The following is a 26,191-nucleotide window of genomic DNA, read 5'->3' as shown; positions in this document are numbered from 1 at the left end:
GCACGTCAAATAATCTTTCCATACATGTATCATACTTTTATCCCCACTCACCCGGTGCCGTCACGTCTCAGTTCAGTCAGCGTCATGCTACCGTCAATTGCTACATGTTCTCTAGCGTGACACACGTCTAATCACTGACTAACCTGATGTATGTGTTCAATGATTCAGTCAAACCGGCGACGTGACTGACGGACAACATGACGGTGACTGGTGTTTGTGGATACGTACACGAACCGTCACCGATCAGTCATCGGTGACTTGACGGTGACTGATGTGTGTGAGTGCACCCTTAGGTATCAATAATTGCCATAGAAAAGGAGCTGTTAGGTAATTGAATTCTAAAATAAACACCTACTTTCTATAATTCCGATGTTATAAAATCTTTCCTTCAGAAAGATTGGCGTTTTGAATTAGAATATAAATGATCTGTACAATTTTCTACAGTTTTATATAATTTATCGATTTCAATGATAAACGTTTGACTCAACTGTTTGCGGGCGCGCGTGAAAATTTAAAAGATTTGATTCGGGATATGTTCACGTTTTTTTATAAGTTTTATAACGAACATAATTACACAGTATACCTAGGTAGGTATATTATTCATGAAAAGGGTACCCATCAAACACTTTGAAAAATTTGGGCTTGCCCAGTCCTTACACCCTAGGCACGCCACTGATAAATACCCACATATTATTATAGCAAAGATCGCATTCCAGATCGCTGATCTCATGCGAATACTTCACAATCGGGACCCTAGCGTTCAGGATCCTGGTGACCCTGGCGGCTCCTGGGATCCTAAGTTCCAGGAGAGATGCTACCAGCTCCATGTGCCTTTGCCAGGGGCTGCGACCACCTTCGTACTTCCTCTCTTGGTACACCAGCCGACGGTTTTGGTCCATCTGAAGATTATAATTCAAATAATTAAATATTAAGAATTATATTACATCGTTTCAATCTTTTTTCGTCTGTGTGTTGCATGTCACGTGACGGTCGGCCGCTAAGTAGGGATAAAAATGATGTTTTTCTGTTAATGGAATATTATTCCGAATTTTTTTAGTTAAATGTTAATGTGTGTTAAATGAGAAAAGTTTCAATTATACCGTGGTTTAATAAAACCATACAATACTCTATTTGTTTGGTAGTGAGATGAAATTTTTTAATTTGATTATCTCAGTATAATATATATGCGATATATTGGTATTTTTACGAAATTAAAAACAATGCGTTAAATTGCAAGCAAATGTTACGGATCACAAATTATCAATAGTTCAGCAGTGTGGCGAGCTAGGTTATAATATAATCTAGCCCACCACACAAAATATATAATATAATCTAAATTCTAAGGGGTTTTACAATCGGTGACATAAATAAAATAAAGTCGTGCTAGTTACACCACTATACCACGAAAATGGCTGAACAGATTCTGCTTGGATTGGGATAATAATTTAAAACATTTAAAAACTTACACAAAATTATCTACCCGGCGAGAAGCGCGGCGTCTTTGCACCGGCCGGGTAGTTAAATATAAAAAGTGATTTTATACACACGTCTCTATAACAGATTTGTTTGTTGCAATAAATATTTCTTGAATAAAATTGTATTACAGTTAAGACATTGCTTTTATTTGCATTGGATGTCTATGTCTGTTTTTATGATTTATAGAAATAAATATGTATTGCATAGTTTTCAACACAGAGCATAATCAAAGAAAATTTAAAATAACTCCATACATCGGAAATTATTAATTAAGGGGAGATTCAAATGCCCGTCATAATAGATTAACCCAAGGAAAGGAGATGTTTTATTGTGGTAAGCCTATGCCATTCTCTTAGTGCCGGCGCAGATATAGCCAACTTATCTTTTATATCATACTAGCGGTCCGCCCCGGCTTCGCCCGTGGTACATATTTACATTTTCTCTACATAAAAACCATCCTCGTACTTCAAGGAATATAATAAAAAAAGAATTATCGAAATCGGTTCAGCCGTTCTCGAGTTATGCGCTTACCAACACATTTTGCGATTCATTTTTATATATAAGATTATAGATGAACAAACAAACACATTTTCGCATTAAATAAATATAATAATATAAGTAACATTTTTTTTTTTTAAACTAAACAAAATATGTACCACGAAAGCGACAATAACGACATATTTTAACAGGCGTCAATTTTTTTTTATCTAAAACATATACAAATACCCTTACCATCTCCTGTGTCACACTATTAGTCAGAACGAGATCCAGGTCACATCCCATTTTGCCAAAACCGTTGACTGACGATCCAAAGGGCTGTATCGCTATGTTCGCGTAGAGACTGTTTATTACTACTTCTAGCTGAAATTTGGGGAAAGTGTTCTTATTATTTGTTAATTACAAAAGCAGTTCTTTTTAACTAGCTTTACACCCGCGGCGTCGTGCGCATTATCCATTACTTGAAAAATTATATACATACTACAACCTTCTAGAGAACTACGCTATCTAGTCGTGAAAACCAAATTAAAATTGGTGAAGTAGATTTTGAGTTTATCGTGAATTTTATAACATGCAGTGATTCAACATCATCAACTTTATTTTATTGGATATTTTTACTGGATAAACTTATACACAATTTTTGCATCATAAAAGTAGGCTATATTTCATTGGCTTTGCCCGCGTTATAACAATAACAGCACAGTTTATCGAAAAAAAATATAACTACAAATATAACGGATTTTAAACAAGTTTTTATAATATAAGTTTTTACCGACATTTCGAAAAAATTACTGCTTGCGTCCTCGCGGGAAAACACGTAGTAGTGAGTCAAAATCCTGTACTATTCATTCATAAATTAATGCCTGACATTTCTATGAAAATATATAACAGTAAATTCCATAAAAACTAACCTGTCTAGCGACCATATACCTCAGCCTTACGTCCATGTCGTTCAACTTAGTTCTATCATATAAAAGCTGTATCTGTTGCGATACTGTTTCACAATTCAACAGTTCCTCAAACAGCACATCGTCTTCCACCTGTGCGGTACCATTTGTGATCGCCAACGTCTTGTTATTAGCCGGAAACCTTTGTTTCCCATCAGGAGCTGCTCGGAACCACAGGAAGGGAGACTTTACGGCCATCACGTCAATGTCTTTTTGGTGCGCGCTGCATGCGTTAAGAACTTCTTTCATGTTATCTTCTGTATTGAACTCGATGAGCATGAAATGCTGGAAATTTAATAAAAAATTGGGTGTTGACAGTGTGTTTTATTTGTTTTTTCATCTTTCCCTATAGGTATGTATGTTTTAGACGAGTCATTATTTAAAAAAATCTGTTATACATTTATTAAAAATATACTGGCCAAATTGATAACCTCCTCCTTTTTTTTTAAGTCTGTTAAAATGCAGCCTTATCTTTACTTAATATTACACAGCTGATGTTTGCTTTGTTGAATGTGCAAACCTAATGTCTCAAAATAACGTTATTTTGGATGGTCTTTTTATCAAGGCTTAAATCACATACAACTAAAAGGAGAGGATTATAAATAACTAGCGGTCCGCCCCGGCTTCGCCCGTGGTACATACCTATTTCCCAATAAAAAGTAGGGGTTGGCTTTAGTTAACTGCCGCACGAATTTGTTGGAAATATTTATATTTTTAGTTAGCTAGGTAATGTAAGATTGTAATTCCAAAATATTATCGTTAGGAAACTTGTAGTTTTTTAGTTATTAATTTTTAAAGTTAATAATTTTTTGTGCGAAAAAAGTGCATTTATCCGTTTTGTTGTGCAAAAAAGCGGACCAAGACGTTCTATTTCACTGTACTGTGACTTTACGCTGCGGCCGGCGAGTGCCAAAAGCGATTTTAGGGCGATTCCTACTCAAACAAAAAAAAATCTACGTAGGTAGGTTAAAAAACTATTAAACTTTTATTTTTAATATCCAAATAGGTAGCGAGGAGCGAAGCGACGAGCGTGTTAGGTTTACTCTTGAACTGCCGCACGAGCCGAGCGAGCGAAGCGAGCGTGCCGCGGCAGCGGCCGGCGAGTGCCAGAAGCGACTAAAGGGCGATTCCCACTCAAACAAAAAAGACGTGTGGCACTCGGGGACTGCCGCGGCAAAGCTATTGCATAGCATGCCTTCAAGCCGCACCTCCGTGCCCGTCGGAGTGGGGAGCGTGAGGTTTTTCGTTACGCAATTTCTGGATTCGGTCCCCGCGCTCAAGGCCCGCGATAGAAGCTATGCAATAGCTTTAAAAAAATCTACGTAGGTTAAAAAACTATTAAACTTTTAGTATTCAAATAGGTAGCGAGGAGCGAAGCGACGAGCGTATTAGGTTAACATTTGAACTGCCGCACGAGCCGAGCGAGCGAAGCGAGCGTGCCGCGGCAGCGGCCGGCGAGTGCCAGAAGCGACTTTAGGGCGATTCCCACTCAAATAAAAAAAACTACGTAGGTTTTCACAACTTGTTTGTATTTTATTTATGTATCGTAAAATTTTTGTTACACCAATTCCATACATTTTGAGGTTAGAATAGGAAAATTGATTTTTCTCCAAAACTATTGGTTTCCTAACTTTCCCCTTTTGGTGGGAGGGTCCCCCCCTCCTCCCCCCCATCCCCCACCCACAAAAACCTATAATTCGTGCGGCAGTTCTCTAAAGAAACCCCAAAAGTAGCCTATGTCCTTTCTCGGGTATCAAAATATCTCCATACCAAATTTCATGCAAATTGGTTCAGTAGTTTAGGCGTGATTGAGTAACAGACAGACAGACAGAGTTACTTTCGCATTTATAATATTAGTATGGATTACTATTGAGTGCAGCCAATAGTCATGAACATGAAGTAGCATGGTTCAGCTAGTTGCTTACGAAAAAACAACTGTTACAAAGTTTACAATAGAGCAAACTGTCTAAAATATAATGTATAAGTTTGATTACCTCATCATTTGAATTTTTGTAGTGGTGTACATCATTAATTGTTGCATACTTAGAACAATATCCATACAATTCATTGAACGAAGATTCAGAATTCACTTGTACTACGAGGCTTCGACGTGCCTCAGCTTTCCTTTGAGCCACAATCTCATCAAAACTGATAAACTTCTTCGGTGTATCTATAAGTATACATAACCTCAATCATATTTCGTTATATAAAAAGCAACTTAAAATAACAAAAAATACCTGATTGATTTCTAAAAAATAAATATTTGCAATATGACGTATTATAGGATTTCCTATTAAGGCAAAATTTTGCTGTCTGAAAAATTACAGACATTTTTAAAATTGTTTATAAAAATAGGTTAATGTTATGATCATGATCATGTCAGTTTTGACATTTGTCGCAATTCAATTTGACATGACACATGTTTAGGCGGAAAGTATAAGCGGAAAATGATCAAAATCCAAATAGAAATAACAGAATACATATAAGAATTATAAAACGTATTCCCAAATATTACTAATAATTTATTTTATTGGTCTACCACACGGAAATATAGACATAGACATACATATACTTCCATGGTCTACCATTATCCGTGTACCTTTCCTCTGAGGTGTACCTTGTTATCTGTAGGATAATGTGTCAAAGTTCCACTGTCATTGACATTGACAGTCTGTCAAAGTCAAACCCATTTATTGTCATATCACATTTTTATTATTTTGAATTTGAATTAGTTTTATAATAAAATAAACACGTTTATTGTTGAATCTTACAAAATTGGTTACTGAAAATGGGGACACGATTACTTCAAAGATTGATTATACCTATAGTAACGAATACAAGAAATGGAACCCCTAACCTTTTTCGAAGTAACGTAGGAATTATTTCTGTGAATACAAATACAATCGGAATAAGGAACTATGCTAAAAATAAAGACAAAGGTAAAGATAAGAAAGGTAAGGGTGCGAAAGTTGAAATAAACCCAGCTATGATGGCGGAATTAGTAGATGTCGATAAACTAAAAAACCGGTGCCAAGCAGCTATCGAAAAAATGAAAGATGACTTTGCGAAGAATCTCTCATTACGATCAACAACTGGCTCGATTGAATCTCTCGCAGTCAAATATGAAGGCAAAGATTATGAATTACAGGAGCTTGCTCAGATAATAAGAAAAAATCCAAAAACACTTGTCATAGATTTTACATCGTTTCCTCAAGTTATACCTGATGTTTTAAAGGCAATATATGGTTCTGGTTTGAATTTGAACCCTCAGCAAGATGGAACTAGGTTATATGTTCCTGTGCCTAAAGTGACAAAGGAACACCGTGAGGCTTTAGCAAAAAATGCCAAAGCATTATACATAAAGTGCAGAGATGCTATGAAAGATGTACAGAATGAATTTGTTAAGAAGACCAAGAAACAGACTGGTGTGTCTGAGGACTTAGTTTTTAATGTCACTAAGCAGATTGGAGTTTTATGTGAACAGTATCAAAATGATGCAAAGAATATCTATGAAACCAAACATAATGAGTTGGTTGGAAAATAATATAGATCTAAGCATTTATTTGAAAGAATTGATTTTTCTATGAATTATGTTATTCAATGAATAGTTATTTAGTATAGGACTTAAGATCATAATAAACTTTGTTGAACTTACGTTTTTTTTTTATTACAAAGGTTATCTATTAAAAATAATATGTATGAGACCAATGTTATTGTATTATGATTATATATTATCTTATATATAAAAATGAATCGCAAAATGTGTTGGTAAGCGCATAACTCGAGAACGGCTGAACCGATTTCGATAATTCTTTTTTTATTATATTCCTTGAAGTACGAGGATGGTTCTTATGTAGAGAAAACGTAAACATGTACCACGGGCGAAGCCGGGGCGGACCGCTAGTAATCATTATTTATGTGATTGTGTACTATGTGGATGTTGCTTTTCAGTTTTCATATACACCTATAATTCTAAAATATGAGATTTAACTATGAATGAGTCTACTAACATACCTATGGCTATGATTTGTTCTATATGTACAAACAAAAATCCGTTTTCAGTGTCGGGGTCGCGGTTATTTATAGAATTAATCAGCGGTAACAAATACCCCATTAAAAACCTTGTTATTAGATAAAATCCTAATTTAGGGTATGTAATAGTGCAGTCTTCTCTTTTCTTTTAGAACGTAGTCAAAGTTATATTAATATAAAATTACACAGTCTACGAAATTGTATTAACAATATAACTGGCAATGATATCGCGTTTCAGTCAATGTCAACTGTCAATTGTCAAATGCTTTCGTGTTTACTGTTTTGATTTGAAATAAGTGTATTGTTGTTTTACGTACGCGATAATTTCATAATTATAAATGGATAAAAATCCACAGAGACCTAAAAACGCTTACGAAAGGGTTATGCCCCGTGTTAGTAAATCTCGTATTAGTTTAAATTCGAATCCGACTGTAAAGCGGCATGAATCTCCCGCGCGTATTGGCGCGAAGCAAAGTTCTTCAAATTTTACCTCGGGTGTATTTAGTGAACTGCCGACCGTTTTAAACGACTATACACCTGAAAGTGATGTAGTTAAACCCAAGAGGCCTACTTATGTTGTTAAACCTAAACGAACGTTAAAGTCAATTGAACCGATAAAGTCGCCACTGCAGAAAACTTATAAACGAATCGAAAGTGTTCAAAAACTTCACGCGCGAGCTTCTGCCCCTAGTGTTTTAAAGTTAGATAGCTGGTGTTGGACCGATAGTCATGTTAGACAGTGTTATTCTAGTAGATCTCACACAAGATTAAAAGAACTGAAGGTAAGCAAGTTCAGTGATTTTTTTGTTCATGTATTACCTAACTAAATTGTGGCGAACTATTAATATTTGTAAATTACATAGGTAAATACTGTAAACTTTATTATAATCTACTGGTAGATCTTAGTAATAAGAAAATACAAACAAATATATAAAGACAGTTGGGTGTTAGAAAGAATTTATTTTCTTTATAGTTTAGACCAATATAATAATTACCTATTTGTTATTTTCAGGAAGAAATAAAGGCATATGAAGAAATAGAGAAATCAAAGAAGTTCCGTGACAGACTGTATGAGTCTTGTGGTGTTGTCCTCAACGACGGAGGACAAGTGACAGTTGACAAAGCAGTGCAGGCTCAAGAATTGGGTAAACATTAATTTAATTAAAACTAGCGACCCACCCTCACTGCACATGGCTGCAATTATGCATGTTATATACATATAAACCTTTCGCTTGAATTCTATGTAGAAAAAAATTGAATTTCTATTTGAAATAAACCATTCTCTAACTTTTAAAAATTCCAAACTTTGAATACTGAAATTATGGTAGTATTTATCAAATTTTTGTACATATATTCCAATCTGTTATTTACCTATTAGTCCAATGTCTCTGCATGACTAAGGAAATAATTGTTACATGGGAAGACACAAACTACTAAGAATGAAAATATGAATACTTACCATGGATACTTACCAAAAACTAATTTAGGTAGTTTATGATACCTTTTGCATCAATTTACTGTTAACTGATTACTAAATTCATATAGTTGCTGATAGATTTAACCTGTAGAAGAATATAAAAGTTGAGTACAATCTACCCTGGAGACAGTGAAACTTAGGTCCAACTTGCCAAATGCCATCAATCATTAATTTTAGATTCTCATGAAGTTTTACTTCAGAACCCTTATGGTTTTATGTTGCTAAAAAAAAATTCAAAGACATTTTTAACTAAAGCGCCATCTATCCGCCGTTTGTTGTATTATTATAAAACTATTTTATAAGGTTCCATACAGAAACTTCAGAGGTCTCTATTTCCATTGTATATGAAATCGTTATACATGATTATTACTACTGTATATAAAATATATACAAAATATTATTTATTGATTATATTTAGAATACCAATAAATAAAAAAGATACTAAATAGTAAATACAAATTCATGCTATAAATAGAACAGTTATTTCGAACCACCTTACATCTGCCGAAATAGCTCAGTTGGGAGAGCGTTAGACTGAAGATCTAAAGGTCCCTGGTTCGATCCCGGGTTTCGGCAACTCTTTTGCTTCTTTAAATTTTTAATGTAAAATTTTTATTTTATGTTAATTATTATGCAATGCTTTAAAATTTGAGATTATATCGATTTTAATAATGATAAACTACGATAATAAACTAAAGACCTTAAGTATCAATTTACTAATTCTTGCCTTGCAGGCTTGCATATTTTTGTGTGGTGAAAATTGAAATTATCATCAAAGGTTTCATAAAAGTATACATATCTTTTTATGTAATAGATAAAGAATATTGAATAATTTTATTTAACAGGATATGATCAAAATTACGTAAAATATTGAGTTTTTAGTCATAAAACTACACTAAACTAATTAAGCTTTCTTTTTTTGCAGATAAAAATACTATCTTATCAAGGTATGTTTACTTTTACTGTTAGAATAGAAATTTTATAAAATTGTTTGATTAAGGGAAAATTCTCAAAATAATATCATGCCCTATTTGGCGAAGCCTCACATCGCCTCTTTAGCTCAGTGGTAGAGCACTGGTCTCGTAAACCAGGGGTCGTGAGTTCAATCCTCACAGGAGGCATCAGTATGCAATTTTTATTTTTATTTACCGTAAATTTCCAAAATATTTTATATCACATTTGAGCTTATCGAACTTTTTATTTTTCTTTCTCATTAATATTCTTTCATTTACATATATATTTTTAATATTTGTTATTTGAAGATTTTAGAATGTACCTATATTTTATTACTATTGCTAATTTGCAATTAATTTTGTTGTTAGTCTTCGTCTTATTTTTATGAGCTATAAAATTTGATAAATTTTGTCCATAATTTGCTATTTTACTAAATATTTGTTTTTCAAAACACTTGTACCACAGACTACTTGTACAATCTATAAGGTATCTATTTACTTAACTGCGTACAATAAAATGTTCTATGGTCCTTTCTCAAGGTGTGTTAGATACAGTGTTACCGTTAGAGGCCCGTTAGGTGGTAGGGCTGGCATCGAAGAAATAATTTATGGTTTTTCTGAGATTTTATCTAAAATTATACGTTATTGTAATTTTTACTATTTTTTTCACAATTTTAAAACATAAATTTTTAATAATAACATGTAGATCCGTCAATTGAAAATGTTAAAAAATGTCTAGTCCATGAACTATAATTATATACCTACCGTGTATTCTATAATACATAGTACTTATATATAGCAAAGTGAGCAGTGTGTGCGAATATAGCAGTTTAGATAGAAGTCAGATATAAAATTTATGTAAATTCATAGAAAATACCATTACAAGTAACTACCACACTACATATTATTTACTCGCACCATCTATTCGTTTACACATTTTCTTAGATTATCACTTAGATATCAAAAGCTCTACCAGAAATTAACTAAAAGCACCAGCTAGCAGCCCTAATCATGATCGTATTTACCTGACATATCCTGTTTTATTATCTGCCACCGCTAATGGTATCCAGTGGAACCGGCTGTGCCAAGACAAGTAGCCGTAAAGGCTATCTTACACCCGTAGTTTATATTAAATTATAGAAATGTATCGTGGTAGTAATAGTCCATTGAATAAAAAGTTCTAGAGTGCGTGAGTTAGTAACGTAAGATGTTTCTTCGGAAACATGTCAAGAGTCCCTAGGTAATAAACATACTAAAACCCCGGGCCACTAGGAGGAGCCCCGGAGTGGGGGGAGGGGGAAAATGGGTCCATTTTATCATTTTTCGCTTAAATCTCAAAAACGGTACATTTTAGAGAAAAACTTTCAAGGAAAAGTTGAAAGGCCATAAAATTATCTACAAGTTGTACCTGAATCATTTTTTCCTATATCCTACCGTTTCTGAGTTATACGCAGTAAAACATGATTTTGGCTCAAACAATTTCCACATCAATCGATCAAAAAATATTTCTTTCTTCCAAAAAACTCAAAAGTGCAACTTGTGACCGGTACTGATAGATTGCTCTTAATTAGGTCTATAATTGGTAAAATAAACACATTCCTCCATGGAAGCCTTTAGGAGGAATCGATTGTCAAAATATTATATTATGGTAGTTTGAGTTACTGAACTTGATCTTTTTATTTTTTTCTTCCAAAAAACTCAAAAGTGCAACTTGTGACCGATACTGATAGATTGCTCATAATTGGGTCTATAATTAGTAAAATAAACACATTCCTCCATGGAAGCCTTTCGGAGGAATCGATTTTCAAAATACTATATTAGGGTAGTTTGAGTTACTGAACTTGATCTTTTTATTTTTTTCTTCAAAAAAACTCAAAAGTGCAACTTGTGACTGGTACTGTTAGATTGCTCTTAATTAGGTCTATAATTGGTAAAATAAACACATTCCTCCATGGAAGCCTTTAGGAGGAATCGATTGTCAAAATACTATATTAGGGTAGTTTGAGTTACTGAACTTGATCTTTTTATTTTTTTCTTCCAAAAAACTCAAAAGTGCAACTTGTGACTGGTACTGTTAGATTGCTCTTAATTAGGTCTATAATTGGTAAAATAAACACATTCCTCCATGGAAGCCTTTAGGAGGAATCGATTGTCAAAATACTATATTAGGGTAGTTTGAGTTACTGAACTTGATCTTTTTATTTTTTTCTTCCAAAAAACTCAAAAGTGCAACTTGTGACCGGTACAGATAGATTGCTCATAATTAGGTCTATCATTGATAAAAATACTAGATTCCACCACGGAGGCGTTTACGGGGAATTGAATTTTATTAGGGTAGATACGATACTTGAACTTTTTATTTTTTTTCTTCCAAAAAAACTCAAAAGTGCAACTTGTGACCGGTACCGATAGATTGCTCATAATTAGGTCTATCATTTATAAAAAAACCAGATTCCACCATGGAGGCCTTTAGGAGGTATTGAATTTTATTAGGGTAGTTACGATACATGAACTTTTAACTAACTACCCTAATAAAATTCAATTCCCCATAAACGCCTCCATGGTGGAATCTGGTATTTTTATCAATGATAGACCTAATTATGAGCAATCTATCTGTACCGGTCACAAGTTGCACTTTTGAGATTTTTGGAAGAAAAAAAATAAAAAGTTCATGTATCGTAACTACCCTGATAAAATTCAATTCCCCGTAAACGCCTCCGTGGTGGAATCTGGTATTTTTAGCAATGATAGACCTAATTATGAGCAATCTATCTGTACCGGTCACAAGTTGCACTTTTGAGTTTTTTGGAAGAAAAAAATAAAAAGATCAAGTTCAGTAACTCAAACTGCCCTAATATAATATTTTGACAATCGATTCCTCCTAAAGGCTTCCATGGAGGAATGTGTTTATTTTACCAATTATAGACCTAATTAAGAGCAATCTATCAGTACCGGTCACAAGTTGCACTTTTGAGTTTTTTGGAAGAAAGAAATATTTTTTGATCGATTGATGTGGAAATTGTTTGAGCCAAAATCATGTTTTACTGCGTATAACTCAGAAACGGTAGGATATAGGAAAAAATGATTCAGGTACAACTTGTAGATAATTTTATGGCCTTTCAATTTTTCCTTGAAAGTTTTTCTCTAACATGTACTGTTTTTGAGATTTAAGCGAAAAATGAAAAAATAGACCCATTTCCCCCCTCCCCCCACTCCGGGGCTCCTCCTAGTGGCCCGGGGTTTTAGTATGTTTATTACCTAGGGACTCTTGACATGTTTCCGAAGAAACATCTTACGTTACTAACTCACGCACTCTAGACCCCCCTTGGAGGGACTCATTCAATGGACTATAAGGAATTGTTGTTAAAAATTGTGTTATTAGGAAAAAAAATAAACGCTATCTGGTCTATTACTTAGCGCACTAAAGATATATTTCTCTTGTCTGCAAAAAAGTCGATCTGTATCTGACTATAAAGGGATAGGTACAGGACTTTACCAATTTATTTATTTTAATTGAATACACATAACAGATCACGATCTTGTTGGGCTTATAGGCGTTACATTAATTTCAGGAGCAGATCGCAACCCAACAAAATGTGGGGAAAAACAATTTTTATTACAATGCGTTACAGTTATCAAAAGCCGGCGTAATAACTTTACGACTTGCATAATGATACCTAAAATAATTTCTGCTAAAACTGCACTTACAATATAACCACATTCAATAAAATTATTGTAAATCATAGCTAATTTCTCGACAAAAGTTTTCTCGAAAGAAAATATTCCATTACTTCCTTTTGGGCACTATGGGCATTATAGAAGTCAAACTCCTGAAACCCAAATCACCAATACATAATAAACTTCATCTTATATTTCTAACCTATTAAGTTGACTCAATATACGCTACCAAAGCCAGCAATACGGTAGTAGAATGTTTTACAATCGATAAAGCAATACGTCATATCCGCTTCCCGCTGGCCCAGCTCCAGGGATCTGGCTATTTCTGATATCGACTTAATATATAGCCGGGGATTAGCCATTTCCGATTCAATGTTTTCCCTACGTGACGCAAGAGGAACAATAGTTCGTGTAAGATGGCTTACAAGACCACGTCATGAGGTGATTTTGCATTATAGGTAGTTTTGGGATACAATTTATATTGGTGCTTTGAGCGAAACAAACGACGTGTCATGTAGCAATTATGAAAATAAATATGGTTGTATTGGCTATTTGAGAACGTAAAACGAAAGTGAGTAGAGCTTTGTGGTAATGAATTCACAGTAAGCATCGACACCCGGAATAATAAAATAAAATATATTTAACTTCGGTATATAGTATAGAAAAGTTTAAGGTTCCTGTCTGATTTTTATTGACAAATTATTAATTTGTCTTAACCTTATTTATTTGGGAAGATAAATTTGTGTGCCTTATCTATCAGAGTAGTAAATAATATTAAATAGAGTAGATCATTTAAAAATCTTCCAAGAAGCTATAAAATTATTATTGTAACAAGCTTAAACTTCGCGGCTTAATAAATAGCTTACGGTGTCAAATCTATCTATTGGTGTCAAAGCATTTATTTTTCCTTCCTCCTTTCTATAAACATATTCTGGGATAACCAAGTGGGTTTTACCAAGACCCACGAAAGCTATACACGCGTATCAATCAGAATGTAAACCCTAGTACTGACGATCGAAGTCTCTAAAATAGCCAAGGGAAACAATATAAACATTGCTTGGCACGGGCCTTATTAGGGCAACGGACTCGCACTGAATGGAGTGACGTCACCAACCCTTTGACGACTTATATCCCTTTTATTTATACGACGATAGAACGAGATAGATAATAAAGATGGTGAATCAGTGATGCATTTGACGGTCAGCCAATAGAGAGTTGACGTAAATTGTTGTGGTATTGGTGGTATGCTGGTACGTGTCACGTTGTTTTGATTATAAATAAAGATTTGATCTTAGTATTGAGAAAGTTTGTTTTGACTTGATGGATTAAAATAATAGAGTCCGCTAATAAACTTGTTAACAGTACCATTGAGGAAGGTTAAGTAGGTTAGCCTATTTACTAATCAAAACAGATCTATCAAAGTTCGCTTATAATTTTGTTTGTTTAAACTTTATTCTGTTTATAGGTAACAAAACGTATTAAAAAATCGTCACTTACGAGCTACTTGCACAAATAACTTTTTATTCGATGTTGCGTCAATAATTTTTGTTACCGTTTTTGCAAAGGTTTTTTGTTTTACGCTTTTAACTAATCTTGTTGTTTTGATATTGTGGAGACGTTTTTTAGGTTCTAATTTAATAGATAGTTTAATTCATTGTATAAGTAGGTATTTTATTCGATGTTGCGTCAATAATTTTTGTTACCGTTTTTGCAAAGGTTTTTTGTTTTACGCTTTTAACTAATCTTGTTGTTTTGATATTGTGGAGACGTTTTTTAGGTTCTAATTTAATAGATAGTTTAATTCATTGTATAAGTAGGTATTTTATTCGATGTTGCGTCAATAATTTTTGTTACCGTTTTTGCAAAGGTTTTTTTTTACGCTTTTAACTAATCTTGTTGTTTTGATATTGTGGAGACGTTTTTTAGGTTCTAATTTAATAGATAGTTTAATTCATTGTATAAGTAGGTATTTAGGGCGTATTTATACATAGGAATAACAAGTGTTGAAGAAAAAGAACCAATATAACTAATGAACCTGTTGAAAATAGTAGCTTTACTTTTAACATACTTTTCCGATCTATACTAATATTATAAAGCTGAAGAGTTTGTTTGTTTGAATGCGTTAATCTCAGTAAAAATTCTTTCGGTGTTAGATAGCCAATTTATCGAGGAAGGCTATAGGCTAAATATCATCACCCTAAGACCAACAGGAGTGGAGCCACGCGGGTGAAACAGCGGGTCGCAGCTGATGAAATATATTAGTGTAAGCTATAAGCATTACAAATAAATTGTTAAACCATTTAAAACAATATTCTCGGTAATGAGTAACGAAAACAGTTAAAAGTTTGTTTTCCTGTAAATTGACACTCCAATAATATTGTTGCAATGGTTTATGTTTAATCTCTTTGGGTAATTCCGCCAATTTTACTACTAAACTAACTGTAAACACTGTGTAATTTAAATGTGTTAAAATATGCGTCATTACCGCAAAAGTCAATGCTTGTATTGCATTCGTCATTGTTGTTTTTACTCAAAATATAGATATGTATAATAATGACCTATGTACAATATGGGGGTCTTCAAGCGAAGAGTGAACGGGTACCTTCTAGGGAAGAGCGCTCCATCATAGGCATCATCACATCTCAGTATCATACAATAAAAAAAAAGACGGGTTGCACTCCGGGAGTGCCGGCAGAAGTGATAACTTGATTATTAACGTTGAGCCTTTTTTTATATTTTGGAATGGTATCCGTTTTACGCTTTTTCGATCAGGTCACGTGTCCTGACGCGAGTTTAAGATTTTATACCCATTAGAGCTAGCGCGCACGAGCAACTTTGTCTCCGCAACTATTTTGTCTCTCCCATCAATTGTATGGGGAGTTGCGTCGCTACGTGCGCGCACTTTCATACTAGCCCATAGGTGGGAGAGACAAAATAGTTGCGGAGACAAAAAAGTTGCGGAGACAAAGTTGCTCGTGCGCGCTAGCTCTTACAGAAAAAGTGTTCAATGCCGCTAAAGAAGTTTTCACTTCAAAAAAAAGACTGATGATAGGCGGTGGCTTATGTCAAATGCATTAAGACTTAAATATAGTACTAATTGCTATAGTATAATAAAGTACGATGCTCAGATGTAAAATAAATAGTTTTACACAATAAACTCCTTTAGTGCTGAATCTAATTCAATTGCAGATATATTTTAACAAACCGCAGGCGGAAAGCTAATGAGCATAAGGAAGGATATAAGTATTGACTGCAGTGCTCATTTCTTCGGGTTATTTGCGGTAAATAACTTATGTATTTCGTACTTCAAGTGGGTAATTGTCAATAAATTTTGCCGGATCGTTCGGATTCAGTGCAGAATTCCAATTGTATTTGCGGTTGCGTGGTCACGTACTCGCAAACACTTGAGCGTCTGCGGATCGTACGTTTTAGGGTTCCGTAGGGGTAGAGGATTTTGATTGAAAAATATTGCTTATTTTTTGCAGTATCAAGTTTGAATTTTCAACCTTCTTTTTAACATATTTATGTATGAAAGTTACTAATTTGAAATATTAGTTGCATGGTGCGTTGGCTTGTTTAAAAGTTTATTTAATGCACTAAATTTACAGAGAAAAATAACTACGCTAATCTACACTAATATTATAAAGACTTCAGATTTTAATTTTTGTATGCAACGAATAAGCTTTTTTACCTTGAATATATTAGGCAAACCAACACCAAGCAGCATGTATGAATTATCTAATTTCACCGAATTAATATGGAACCCACACTAACTTATAACCCGGCTTACTTACCCTTCAAAGTGACCGCTATCACGTACGGCGGGTAAACGCTCCCCGGGACTACGTGACTGTCACGCGTCACGTATTCCAGATGATAATGTACTTCATTATGTGGGGCATTGCAAATTGGTTTCAATGTGTGGCCAAATATCAAAGGTTGGACGACTGGTGATGTTACTCAGTTGGTAAAGGAAAAGATCGTGGTACTGGTATGGCCAAGAGTCGATATATAATATGATCACGCACTTGGCCAGCATGGTGGACTATGGCCGAAAGATGGTGATAATAAATGGAAATTATAATAATAGGTGGTAAATTAACTCGATTAAGTGATTGAGTATAAGGTTAGACTCTATGATTTATGAGAAAATGTTTTATATTATTCTCATATTAATACTTTAAAGGAAATAATCATCATCGTCATGCTCTAAATAGATATATAATTAATTGATAAAAATATGAAAATAAAATTGTACATTGTACGATATACACACATGAAATATATTCTTGAATATTTCGCTCAACAACGCTTCTTACACGTCTTAGCAAAGCTTTTGCCATGGAAACTAGACAAATGATAAATATACTTATGTTTCGTATATAAAAATCATTATTTGAGCATTAGTATAGAAAAATACAATGTTGCCCACGCAATATTTTTGCCAATTAAATGTGAACCCACGCTATGGATCAATATTTAGAGTCCGTACAGTCAATCATTAAGAAAATTAATTATCAACAGATTAAGTTTTATTAAATTGGTTTAGACTCTAAATCAATTCAAAGCGATCATAAATACTGTATTTTTACAATTCAAAAGCGCTTCTGAAGGAAATTATTTTTTAACTGAATTATTTAAAACACGATTTTTTGTCATCATCGATATCAAAATAAAATAAAATAAACCTTTCTTGTCTTTAAATCGAGGTTTTTAACTCGACTAGTCTCTTAATTATTTAACTTTTTTAGTATATACAAACATCCCTACATACACACTAAGCTTAAGACTACCCGTCCATATAAAGAGCTATTCAATAAACTTAAGCAAAGCCAGCGCATAATGCATCACATGTCACAGTGCAGCAATCAACATGCGTACAGAATGCTAATGTTGGCGAGAACGATGCTAATCTTCGGCGGCTGATGAATAACAATGTGATGGTGATGTGGTCACAGGCCTTACGATGCGAGGAGCGGGTGATGGTTGAAATCCATACTAATAGTATAAATGCGAAAGTAACTCTGTCTGTCTGTTTGTTACCCAATCACGCCTTTACTACTGAACCCATTTGCATGAAATTTGAGATATTTTGATACCCTAAAAGGACATAAGCTACTTTTTACCCCGGGACATAGGATAGGTTTTATCTCGGAAATCCCACGGGAACGGGAACTATGCGGGTTTTTCTTTGACTGTGCGGACGAAGCCGCGGGTAGAAAGCTAGTAATTAATCCATCAGTCCTCGGAATCACAGACACAATAGAAAATCTATTGTGTCGCGCCCCGATCGGGCCTTACGGTGGTCAATGGGTTAATATAGTTAAAAAAGAGCGTGTGTGCCGAGCACACGTTAGAAGTGAAAATTCTTTGGCAAGATTCAAAGATACTAAAATCGTCGCCTTACTCCGTAGCGTGACGGTATTGTCATGACGCGACTTTGAAATTTTACTCTCAACGCGGCTTGGTTGAAGAAAACGCGTGTGCCGCCGTCACCATAAACTGAGTATTGCTTCTACGCAGTGATCTACGTGTGGATCCGTCTTTTGATTAACATAAATAGCTAATATCTGTAAAAGTGGAAGAAAGAAAGATAACCTGTGTCGTATTTATATGGATGTTTGGATTATAGACGTCACTCAAAAAGCGAAGGAAAATAACTGAAAAGATAGTAATGTTTACAACAAAACATGTATCTGTTGTGTACAATCGAATAATAAATAGAGCTCAACATTAAATCTAAATCCAATTGTAAATACGATTGCATCATGTCTAATTACCCGTGTTGATATAAACCGCCAAAACTCTGATCGCTCCCTAATTCCTAAACTTGGCGATGGTGCCAAGAACCCGCGTGGTTTTACGTTTATAAATGCAAAAATTGTGAGGATGGATGGATGGATGTTTGTTACCCTTTCACGCAAATACTACTGAACCGATTACAATGAAATTTGGTAGGTAGCTGAAGACCCAGATATAGGCTACTTTTTATCCCGGAAATCCCATAGGAAGTATGCGGGTTTTTCTTTTAAAACGCGGGCGGAAATCTAGTGTTCATTTAAACGCCAAAGCTTTTCAACTAATCGCTCCCTAAACTTGGCGCTGGTGCCAAGAAACCTCCCGCGTGGTTTTACTATTATGGGAGAGAATGCAATGAACTTCATTTGTGTACACAATATGCATGAGGAAAGGGAGAGTTAGAGGTTCGTTGTTTTAAGGTTTGAGGTTCTGCGGTTGAATTATGGATATGACGAATGATAATGCGGATGACGGATTGTTTTTATTACATTATGTTTGTTTAATTTTTATTAAAGAGTCAATTGGATTTGATGCCAAAGAATATTATAGTTGATAATACAGAGAAAAGGTGAGTTTGCATGAAAAGTATTTCACAAAAATCGAATAAAAGAGAGAAAGAAACACAGAATGTTGATGCAGATCATGCTCTAAAACTTACATATCTAATTCTATTCGAAGTCGAATTGATATAAGTGCTTGGATTAAATTCGGGCACTTAACTATGGTACAGAAATTCCAATTCCTCCCAAAATTTTAATTAAACTGATGCCCCAACATAAACTCAATCTAAAGACTAACCCACAAGGATGTTTGTATTTAGGAGTATTTACAGAAGACTGGAATAGGATTCCGAGACTAAACCTAAGGCAATGTATTCAAATCGAATGCCACTATTTGAAATTCAAAGGGCGCTATGTAAGGGCAACTTCCGATTGGCTCCACGATCTCGCTCCACTTCCGGTGGGATAATCGAGTTGTCTCTAGTCTATGCACGCATCGCAGTCTAGATTGTCTATTGATTTCCTATTAACTACGAATTCAGTATGGTTTATTTAAATTTCTGGTTTGTAAAGCTTGTAGTAAAATTTTCTACGTCTTTCGAAGTAACTGAAGGAATATGAAATTAGGTATATTGGGAGCATAAACTTCACAGTTTGAAAATAATCTTACAATTTAATAATTAATTAGTACCTAATTTCGAAGAATAATTCGCCTACATCTTTCAACAAAAGTTTGTTTACAACTTACCAACTTAAAATGAATATATTTAATACTAATTAAAGCAATAAAATATCGATCGAATTTTATTACTTTTTATCAAAATGTATCCTCAAATATGGAAGTAAAATAACCACAGTATCATAGCAGATTAATCTCGTATCAGAGGAAGGTAACTAACCAATATTTAGTATGTCCATAGTCTCCCGGGTATGCAGCCGATAGGCGTAAAATACAAAGAGCCTATTCCACTAGTTACTGGTCCTTTGTGTTTCAGAGCCAATCAGCTTTTGAGTTGTTCGTAAGATCCTTGTGTTTGTATAAGCATATGATATCGTACATCTATATAAAGAAGATATTATAAAACTGAAAGATTTGCTTGTTTGTTTGAACGCGCTAATCGCAGGAACCACTGCCCTGATTGGAAAAATTATTTCACTGCTAGATAGTCCATTTATCGAGGAAGACTAGTATATATGTACTACATATTTTAAAAGAATATCACGTTAAATGTATGTTATAAGTAATAACTTATTAGGTTTAAATATAAAATCAATAAAGTAAGTAACTGAGTATGAATAAATAATAGTACTTTTTAACCCACATAACAAATTGTGTGGTAGCAATCAATAATCCATAACTACTCACGTGGAAATAACAACCTTATGAAGAATAACAATACACATTACATTTTCCATAAATCAATGTTTATCAAACAACTAATAATAGAAATAAATACACACTTTATTAATCCATTCTTTTGATATATGAAATTTTATTAACAAAAAACTAAACCGCTTCGATTTGTCAGAACCAACTTAAATACTAAACTATATTTAAACGGGACCACATGGAAGGCACTAGCTTTAAAATAAGAAACGAATTAGCGAAAGGTCACCCAATCCATAGGGCTGAAATAACATATCAACAAACACAAAACAAAAATTCAGTAGCATTAAAATTTTCTCTTTTTTTGAAGTCGGTTGATTAAATAACAAAAAAATACGCAATGCAGTTATATATGATGTGAATTTTCACCTGTCACTAATATAATAATGTATCGAATAGCGTAAAGGATCCATGAATTATTCCATCGAATGGTAATATTATGGTTTATAGTAAAACGTGGTTTTTTTGATTGATTTACGATGATGAAACACAGCCACACTTTGCGAATAGAGCGAGTTATTTATGGAAATGAATCCTAATAAATATTGTAGTTTACTTCTACAGCAGTATGTTATGAAATTTAATGGTTACCACGCTTTTACGCATTTCTTTTCTTGTTTATAAAATTAAGGAATTGCTAAGGTTTACGAAGACGAAGGATTAAGAAGACCGCTATGTTACGTGTAAAGCTTGATAAACAGGCAATATACTAATAATTTAACAAAAAACTTATGAGTTATGACAGAAGATAACTTACTAGTTTTAACATTATAAACTAATGATGATTATTCAAATCTGTTTAAGGATTTAGAAGACATGGTGAAATAAAAGAACAAAGAATAATGTAATTAAATTTGAAAATATTCTATCGATTATCTTATCTTAATATTATAAATCTCGTGTCACAATGTTTGTCCTCAATGGACTCCTAAACCACTTAACCGATTATTATAAAATTCGCACACCATGTGCAGTTCGATCCAACTTGAGAGATAGGATAGTTTAAACATGTAGGTACCACGGGCGAAGCCGGGGCGGACCGCTAGTATATATATATATAAATCTCGTGTCACAATGTTTGTCCTCAATGGACTCCTAAACCACTTAACCGATTATAATAAAATTCGCACACCATGTGCAGTTCGATCCAACTTGAGAGATAGGATAGTTTAAACATGTAGGTACCACGGGCGAAGCCGGGGCGGACCGCTAGTATATATATATATATAAATCTCGTGTCACAATGTTTGTCCTTAATGGACTCCTAAACCACTTAACCGATTATAATAAAATTCGCACACCATGTGCAGTTCGATCCAACTTGAGAGATAGGATAGTTTAAACATGTAGGTACCACGGGCGAAGCCGGGGCGGACCACTAGTCTTACTATAAAAATTTCAAACAAAAGTTTTATAACATGTCATAATATACATTACGTTGTCAAACAAACATAAAAACATATGAATAGGTACTGACGCCAATTATGTTAATTTAGAGAATTACATAATATATTTATTAATTCCATGTAAGACAATCGTTTAGATGAATAATACACTTCATCAAAATGACAAGCGTTCACACTTTTTACTAAACGAAAAAAAAAATGTTATGGCCGTGAGCATTATTTATAGTATCATGAATTTGTTACATCGAATTATAAAAACATGTTATTTTTATGGCCTGTTTACTATCAGATGATGGAAAACCAACGTCGTCATATCCATTACAGTTATGTTGGTCGTATATCTTTCATTTATTTATATCTGGACGAAAATAGTTGAATCATAAGAATACAGTATAGAAAAAAGTTGTACCACCCATAGTTTTGTGCTTTTAAAGTGAAACTTTTATTACATCGTCTCAAACTTTTTGGTCTGTGTAGCGCATGTCGCGTGTATCGCGGCTGCCGAGTAGGTATACCTACTCGGCAGCCGACCGTCACGCGACATGCGCTACACAAAGCAGTGTTCGGAACCGTTCGAACAGTTTCACTTTTACCGTGGTTTCATAAAACCACACAACATTTTTTTTCTATTCAATTAATAGAAAAAGGAAAGAGAAATAACTGTCATATAACAAGACATAGAATAGATCAATTTCCAATACATCGTTGTCATATGAAATACACAAAATTGCGAAATATATATAAAACATTGAAAACTTCTCGGTTAAACCAAATTAGGATTTGGGACACTTAAAATTCGATTAGGCTAAGCAAAGTCAAGACCAATCGATGTGTGGACTTTGATGAAGGTATAGCAAAAAGAGGGTCACTTTTTAGCTCCTCATGTTTGATCCTCACACACATAATAACGATTTAGATTTTAGACAGTAAACAGTTTTGTTTTTCATGTAACTCGGTGGGAAACTTTCGTCATTGCTTACAGTCTTATCAATAACAATTTTAATTAAACCAAAATAACAAACACCCCAAAAAATGTATTGTGGAGCATTCTATGGCTTCTATGAATAAATATAATATCAGATCATTTTACAGTAGTGACTTATTATCACTGACAAAAGAATAAAACTCTTAATAAAAAGAAAACGTGCCACCAACTGATCCAGCACCATAAGTGTGAATGCAATTACCCGGGCGAAACGTGAACAGAAATTGCGCCACAGCAGCGATCACGTTGAGTGATGCAGTGATATCATCGGAATGCAATTATGTGCCGTGACGAACGGCTTATCAGCGGCCTTGGCAGTGACATTGCGAAAGTGCACGCCACGGAGTGTGGGCCTTTGTTCGCTGATAACGTGTACTGGACGTGACGCAGTTGCTAAATTGGGGTTTGCAATGCTAAATTATATTAAGGAAGATTTCGTGTCTTCGAATAAAAAGGTTACGAAATGCTGGTTGCGACTCTTTTGGAAAGAGTGGCAATGATTATGCTATGTGCAGATGAAATACGCGTGTAAGGCTACGAAATTCTAGTTGCAGGACTGCTTGAAAGATTTGCTATGGCTATGCTATTGCGAGAAAGGTAGATAGGCAGATGTCTCGTAGTAGTTGAGAGTTGAGACAAAGGTTTTGTGGTTTGCAAGATACCCGGTGTCTTGTCTAGAACTCTGCAAGTCATCTGACGTTACCCTTCTACTAGCCAGCAAAGAGAAAGAATCTAATAATCTTTTATTCGATAAGATTCTATTCCATGATAGCATGCTTATTTTACGTAGAATTTTCTCATGTAACACATTTTGTTTTCTTGTATATAGTATCTATTTAAGCAATGAAGAATTATTAATAATTTGTAATAATTTACAAAACCTGAAGATGTATTTATCATTTCCATTGAGCTTAGCGAATTTGTATTTATTTCCAAGATGCAATTTGCATCCATAGATGTTGTCATTCATATTACGTAGCTTACTAAATGATAAGCTATTACTTTTTCAAATAGCCAATGTTTTTACATCTAATAGCATAGTTATTACCTCAATAGAAGTATTATACCGACAGCTCAAGTAATGACCGCTCGAAACATCCATACTAATATTATAAATGCGAAAGTAACTCTGTCTGTCTGTCTGTTACTCAATCACGCCTTAACTACTGAACCAATTTGCATGAAATTTGGTATAGATATATTTTGATACCCGAGAACATAGGCAACTTTTTACCCCGGGAAATAGGATAGGTTTTATCCCGGAAATCCCACGGGAACGGGAACTATGCGGGATTTTCTTTGACTGCGCGGGCGAAGCTGCGGGTGGAAAGCTAGTTGTATATAATTTGAGATTACGCAACAAAAGTAAATATTGCTCTCGTGATTTTCCTACTGTAAATATTAAATACATTACAGTATACGATTTGTACGGCTGTCACGATCTGTTTGCGTTTTGTATGTAAACATTTAACAAGTATGTGGCAATTTTCATTCATCGCTTTTGTGGTTTTTGGCTTCTGTTTTCATAGCATTGATTGATTTGTAGATAGATGTTTTAGTACGATTTCTATATCTGCTTGGAATTCTGTATGAACATTGGCATTATCAGTTATTTGCAACTTACCTGGCCTTAATTGAGTATATTTAATGTCCCAAACCATTTTGAATTTATTAATTTATTACATTACTACCGAAAGTGGTAACGCTTACATCAAAGAGACATCAACTCCTTTGTCAGAAGTCCTCCACTGCTATAGAAAAACGTATTTTAAAAGTCTATAAGTTGAATGGCTTACTTTGATGAAATAGATGAATGCATCAATATTCTCTTTGAGATTTTTCAACTATCTTTGACTTCAATAATATTTTTTATTGAATACCGCGTAATAATAAAAGTTTATTGACTCAATATTGAAATCTGATACAGAATAACCATATAAGTTTATCTAAGAAGCAGTACAAAATATAATCTGCATGAGCGCATGTGAACACACCTTGAACACACCCAATAAAAATGATTTTTTTACATATAGGTGTGACTAAGAACATCTAAAAATATTTACACTATAAATCACATTAACATTAAATAAATTTCAAAACTTTTGTATGTATCTCGGTAAACGATGTAAAATATGTACGTATGTTATATGTCCATAAGGTTTATTCCATTGATTTGTAATTATTAGTTTTAATTACTAGATTTAACATAGAATATTATATTTTTAACCTAGTAGATAGTACAAACCTAGTAAAAATTAACCACATTATTACAATATTAATAATCAATAGATCGGCTCATTAAATATTTAGACAACAAACATAAATCATTTTTATACAACTAATCATATTTGTTTGAAATTACAAAATTAGCCAAGTCTAAAACAACCTCGTCTCAGTTTTCGTATAAAGTCAAAACTTGAAACGACAGCTTGTCTATATCCAGCACACTGATGTGATTGATTACCTATTTATTTGACACTAGAAAACTTGGGATAAACCGACAAGCGCTTCGAAAACAGTTTTTTAAGGGTGCTATAACAGTTTTTTAACAAAAACCGCTATTTTACGGTACAATTTTAACTCAAAGCACTTACACGTGAGAACAAAGTAATATCTTAATTTAAAGATAATATATTCAGTTCTACGATCATCTTATAAAAATTGTACGACGTCATACAAAATTGTCACTGAAATACGATTTTCCCAGCACAATGATCGCATAAAATGCAAAAAAATGGGGTCTAAACCGGTACACTTTTAAGAAAATTAAAAGCCTAATCTATCTTCTTACCTATAAATTATTGAGGGATATATAGTCCTTTATAGATTGTGATAATTTTTTTGTATCTAAATCAAAATTTTATTTCAATTATAAGCTAAATTAAAAATACTTGTCGATTTCTTCATACATTTTGCTCTCGCGGGTCGTCAGACCGCGCTCAGAAGCGCTCTTGGAAGGACGGGTGTATCGCTCCTCGTCCCAAAAATAAAAACGAATTAGAAAAAGATTATTGTGCGTATACTGTCGTTTTCGTGATTTGAAATATTTGATA

The 26,191-nt window shown here is 34.0% G+C and overlaps 3 protein-coding genes and 2 non-coding genes across 5 annotated transcripts in view; 4 read left to right on the top strand and 1 right to left on the bottom strand.

Annotated features, from left to right (window-relative positions):
• Positions 1-5,300, bottom strand: part of LOC149906865 (poly(A) RNA polymerase, mitochondrial-like) — a 43,586-nt gene extending 38,286 nt beyond the window's left edge. Inside the window, exons 1-5 of the mRNA XM_090103909.1 lie at positions 5,159-5,300; positions 4,916-5,091; positions 2,886-3,206; positions 2,209-2,337; positions 688-899 (exon numbers count right to left, since the gene is read on the bottom strand). Of these exons, the coding sequence (XP_089960035.1) occupies positions 688-899; positions 2,209-2,337; positions 2,886-3,206; positions 4,916-5,091; positions 5,159-5,252 (932 nt within the window). The 5' untranslated portion in view covers positions 5,253-5,300. The remainder of the gene's footprint in view (positions 1-687; positions 900-2,208; positions 2,338-2,885; positions 3,207-4,915; positions 5,092-5,158) is intronic.
• A 306-nt stretch (positions 5,301-5,606) lies between these two features.
• mRRF1 (mitochondrial ribosome recycling factor 1) lies at positions 5,607-6,575 on the top strand. Its single transcript, XM_090103726.1, has one exon. The coding sequence runs from the start codon at positions 5,710-5,712 to the stop codon at positions 6,463-6,465; it is 756 nt and encodes a 251-aa protein (XP_089959852.1). The 5' UTR covers positions 5,607-5,709; the 3' UTR covers positions 6,466-6,575.
• Positions 6,576-7,237: 662 nt separating this feature from the next.
• Positions 7,238-26,191, top strand: part of LOC149906860 (uncharacterized) — a 107,583-nt gene continuing 88,629 nt past the window's right edge. The window contains exons 1-3 of the mRNA XM_090103906.1: positions 7,238-7,735; positions 7,966-8,098; positions 9,356-9,377. Of these exons, the coding sequence (XP_089960032.1) occupies positions 7,292-7,735; positions 7,966-8,098; positions 9,356-9,377 (599 nt within the window). The 5' untranslated portion in view covers positions 7,238-7,291. The remainder of the gene's footprint in view (positions 7,736-7,965; positions 8,099-9,355; positions 9,378-26,191) is intronic.
• On the top strand, positions 8,934-9,006 carry TRNAF-GAA (transfer RNA phenylalanine (anticodon GAA)). Its single transcript has one exon. It is a non-coding gene; the product is annotated as a tRNA-Phe (tRNA).
• On the top strand, positions 9,480-9,551 carry TRNAT-CGU (transfer RNA threonine (anticodon CGU)). The gene has a single exon. It is a non-coding gene; the product is annotated as a tRNA-Thr (tRNA).

Source organism: Colias eurytheme, chromosome 7 (assembly GCF_061535395.1).
Source record: "Colias eurytheme isolate Ceu_HAF_F1 chromosome 7, ilColEury1 Martin Lab GWU primary, whole genome shotgun sequence".
Classification (NCBI taxonomy): domain Eukaryota; kingdom Metazoa; phylum Arthropoda; class Insecta; order Lepidoptera; family Pieridae; genus Colias; species Colias eurytheme.
The sequence above is the reverse complement of the archived record's forward strand: the minus strand, read 5'-3'. Positions and strand labels throughout refer to the sequence as shown.

Excerpts from the sequence above, each read along its gene's own strand:
- mRRF1 (XM_090103726.1), top strand. The coding sequence starts at position 5,710 with ATGGGGACACGATTACTTCAAAGATTGATTATACCTATAGTAACGAAT.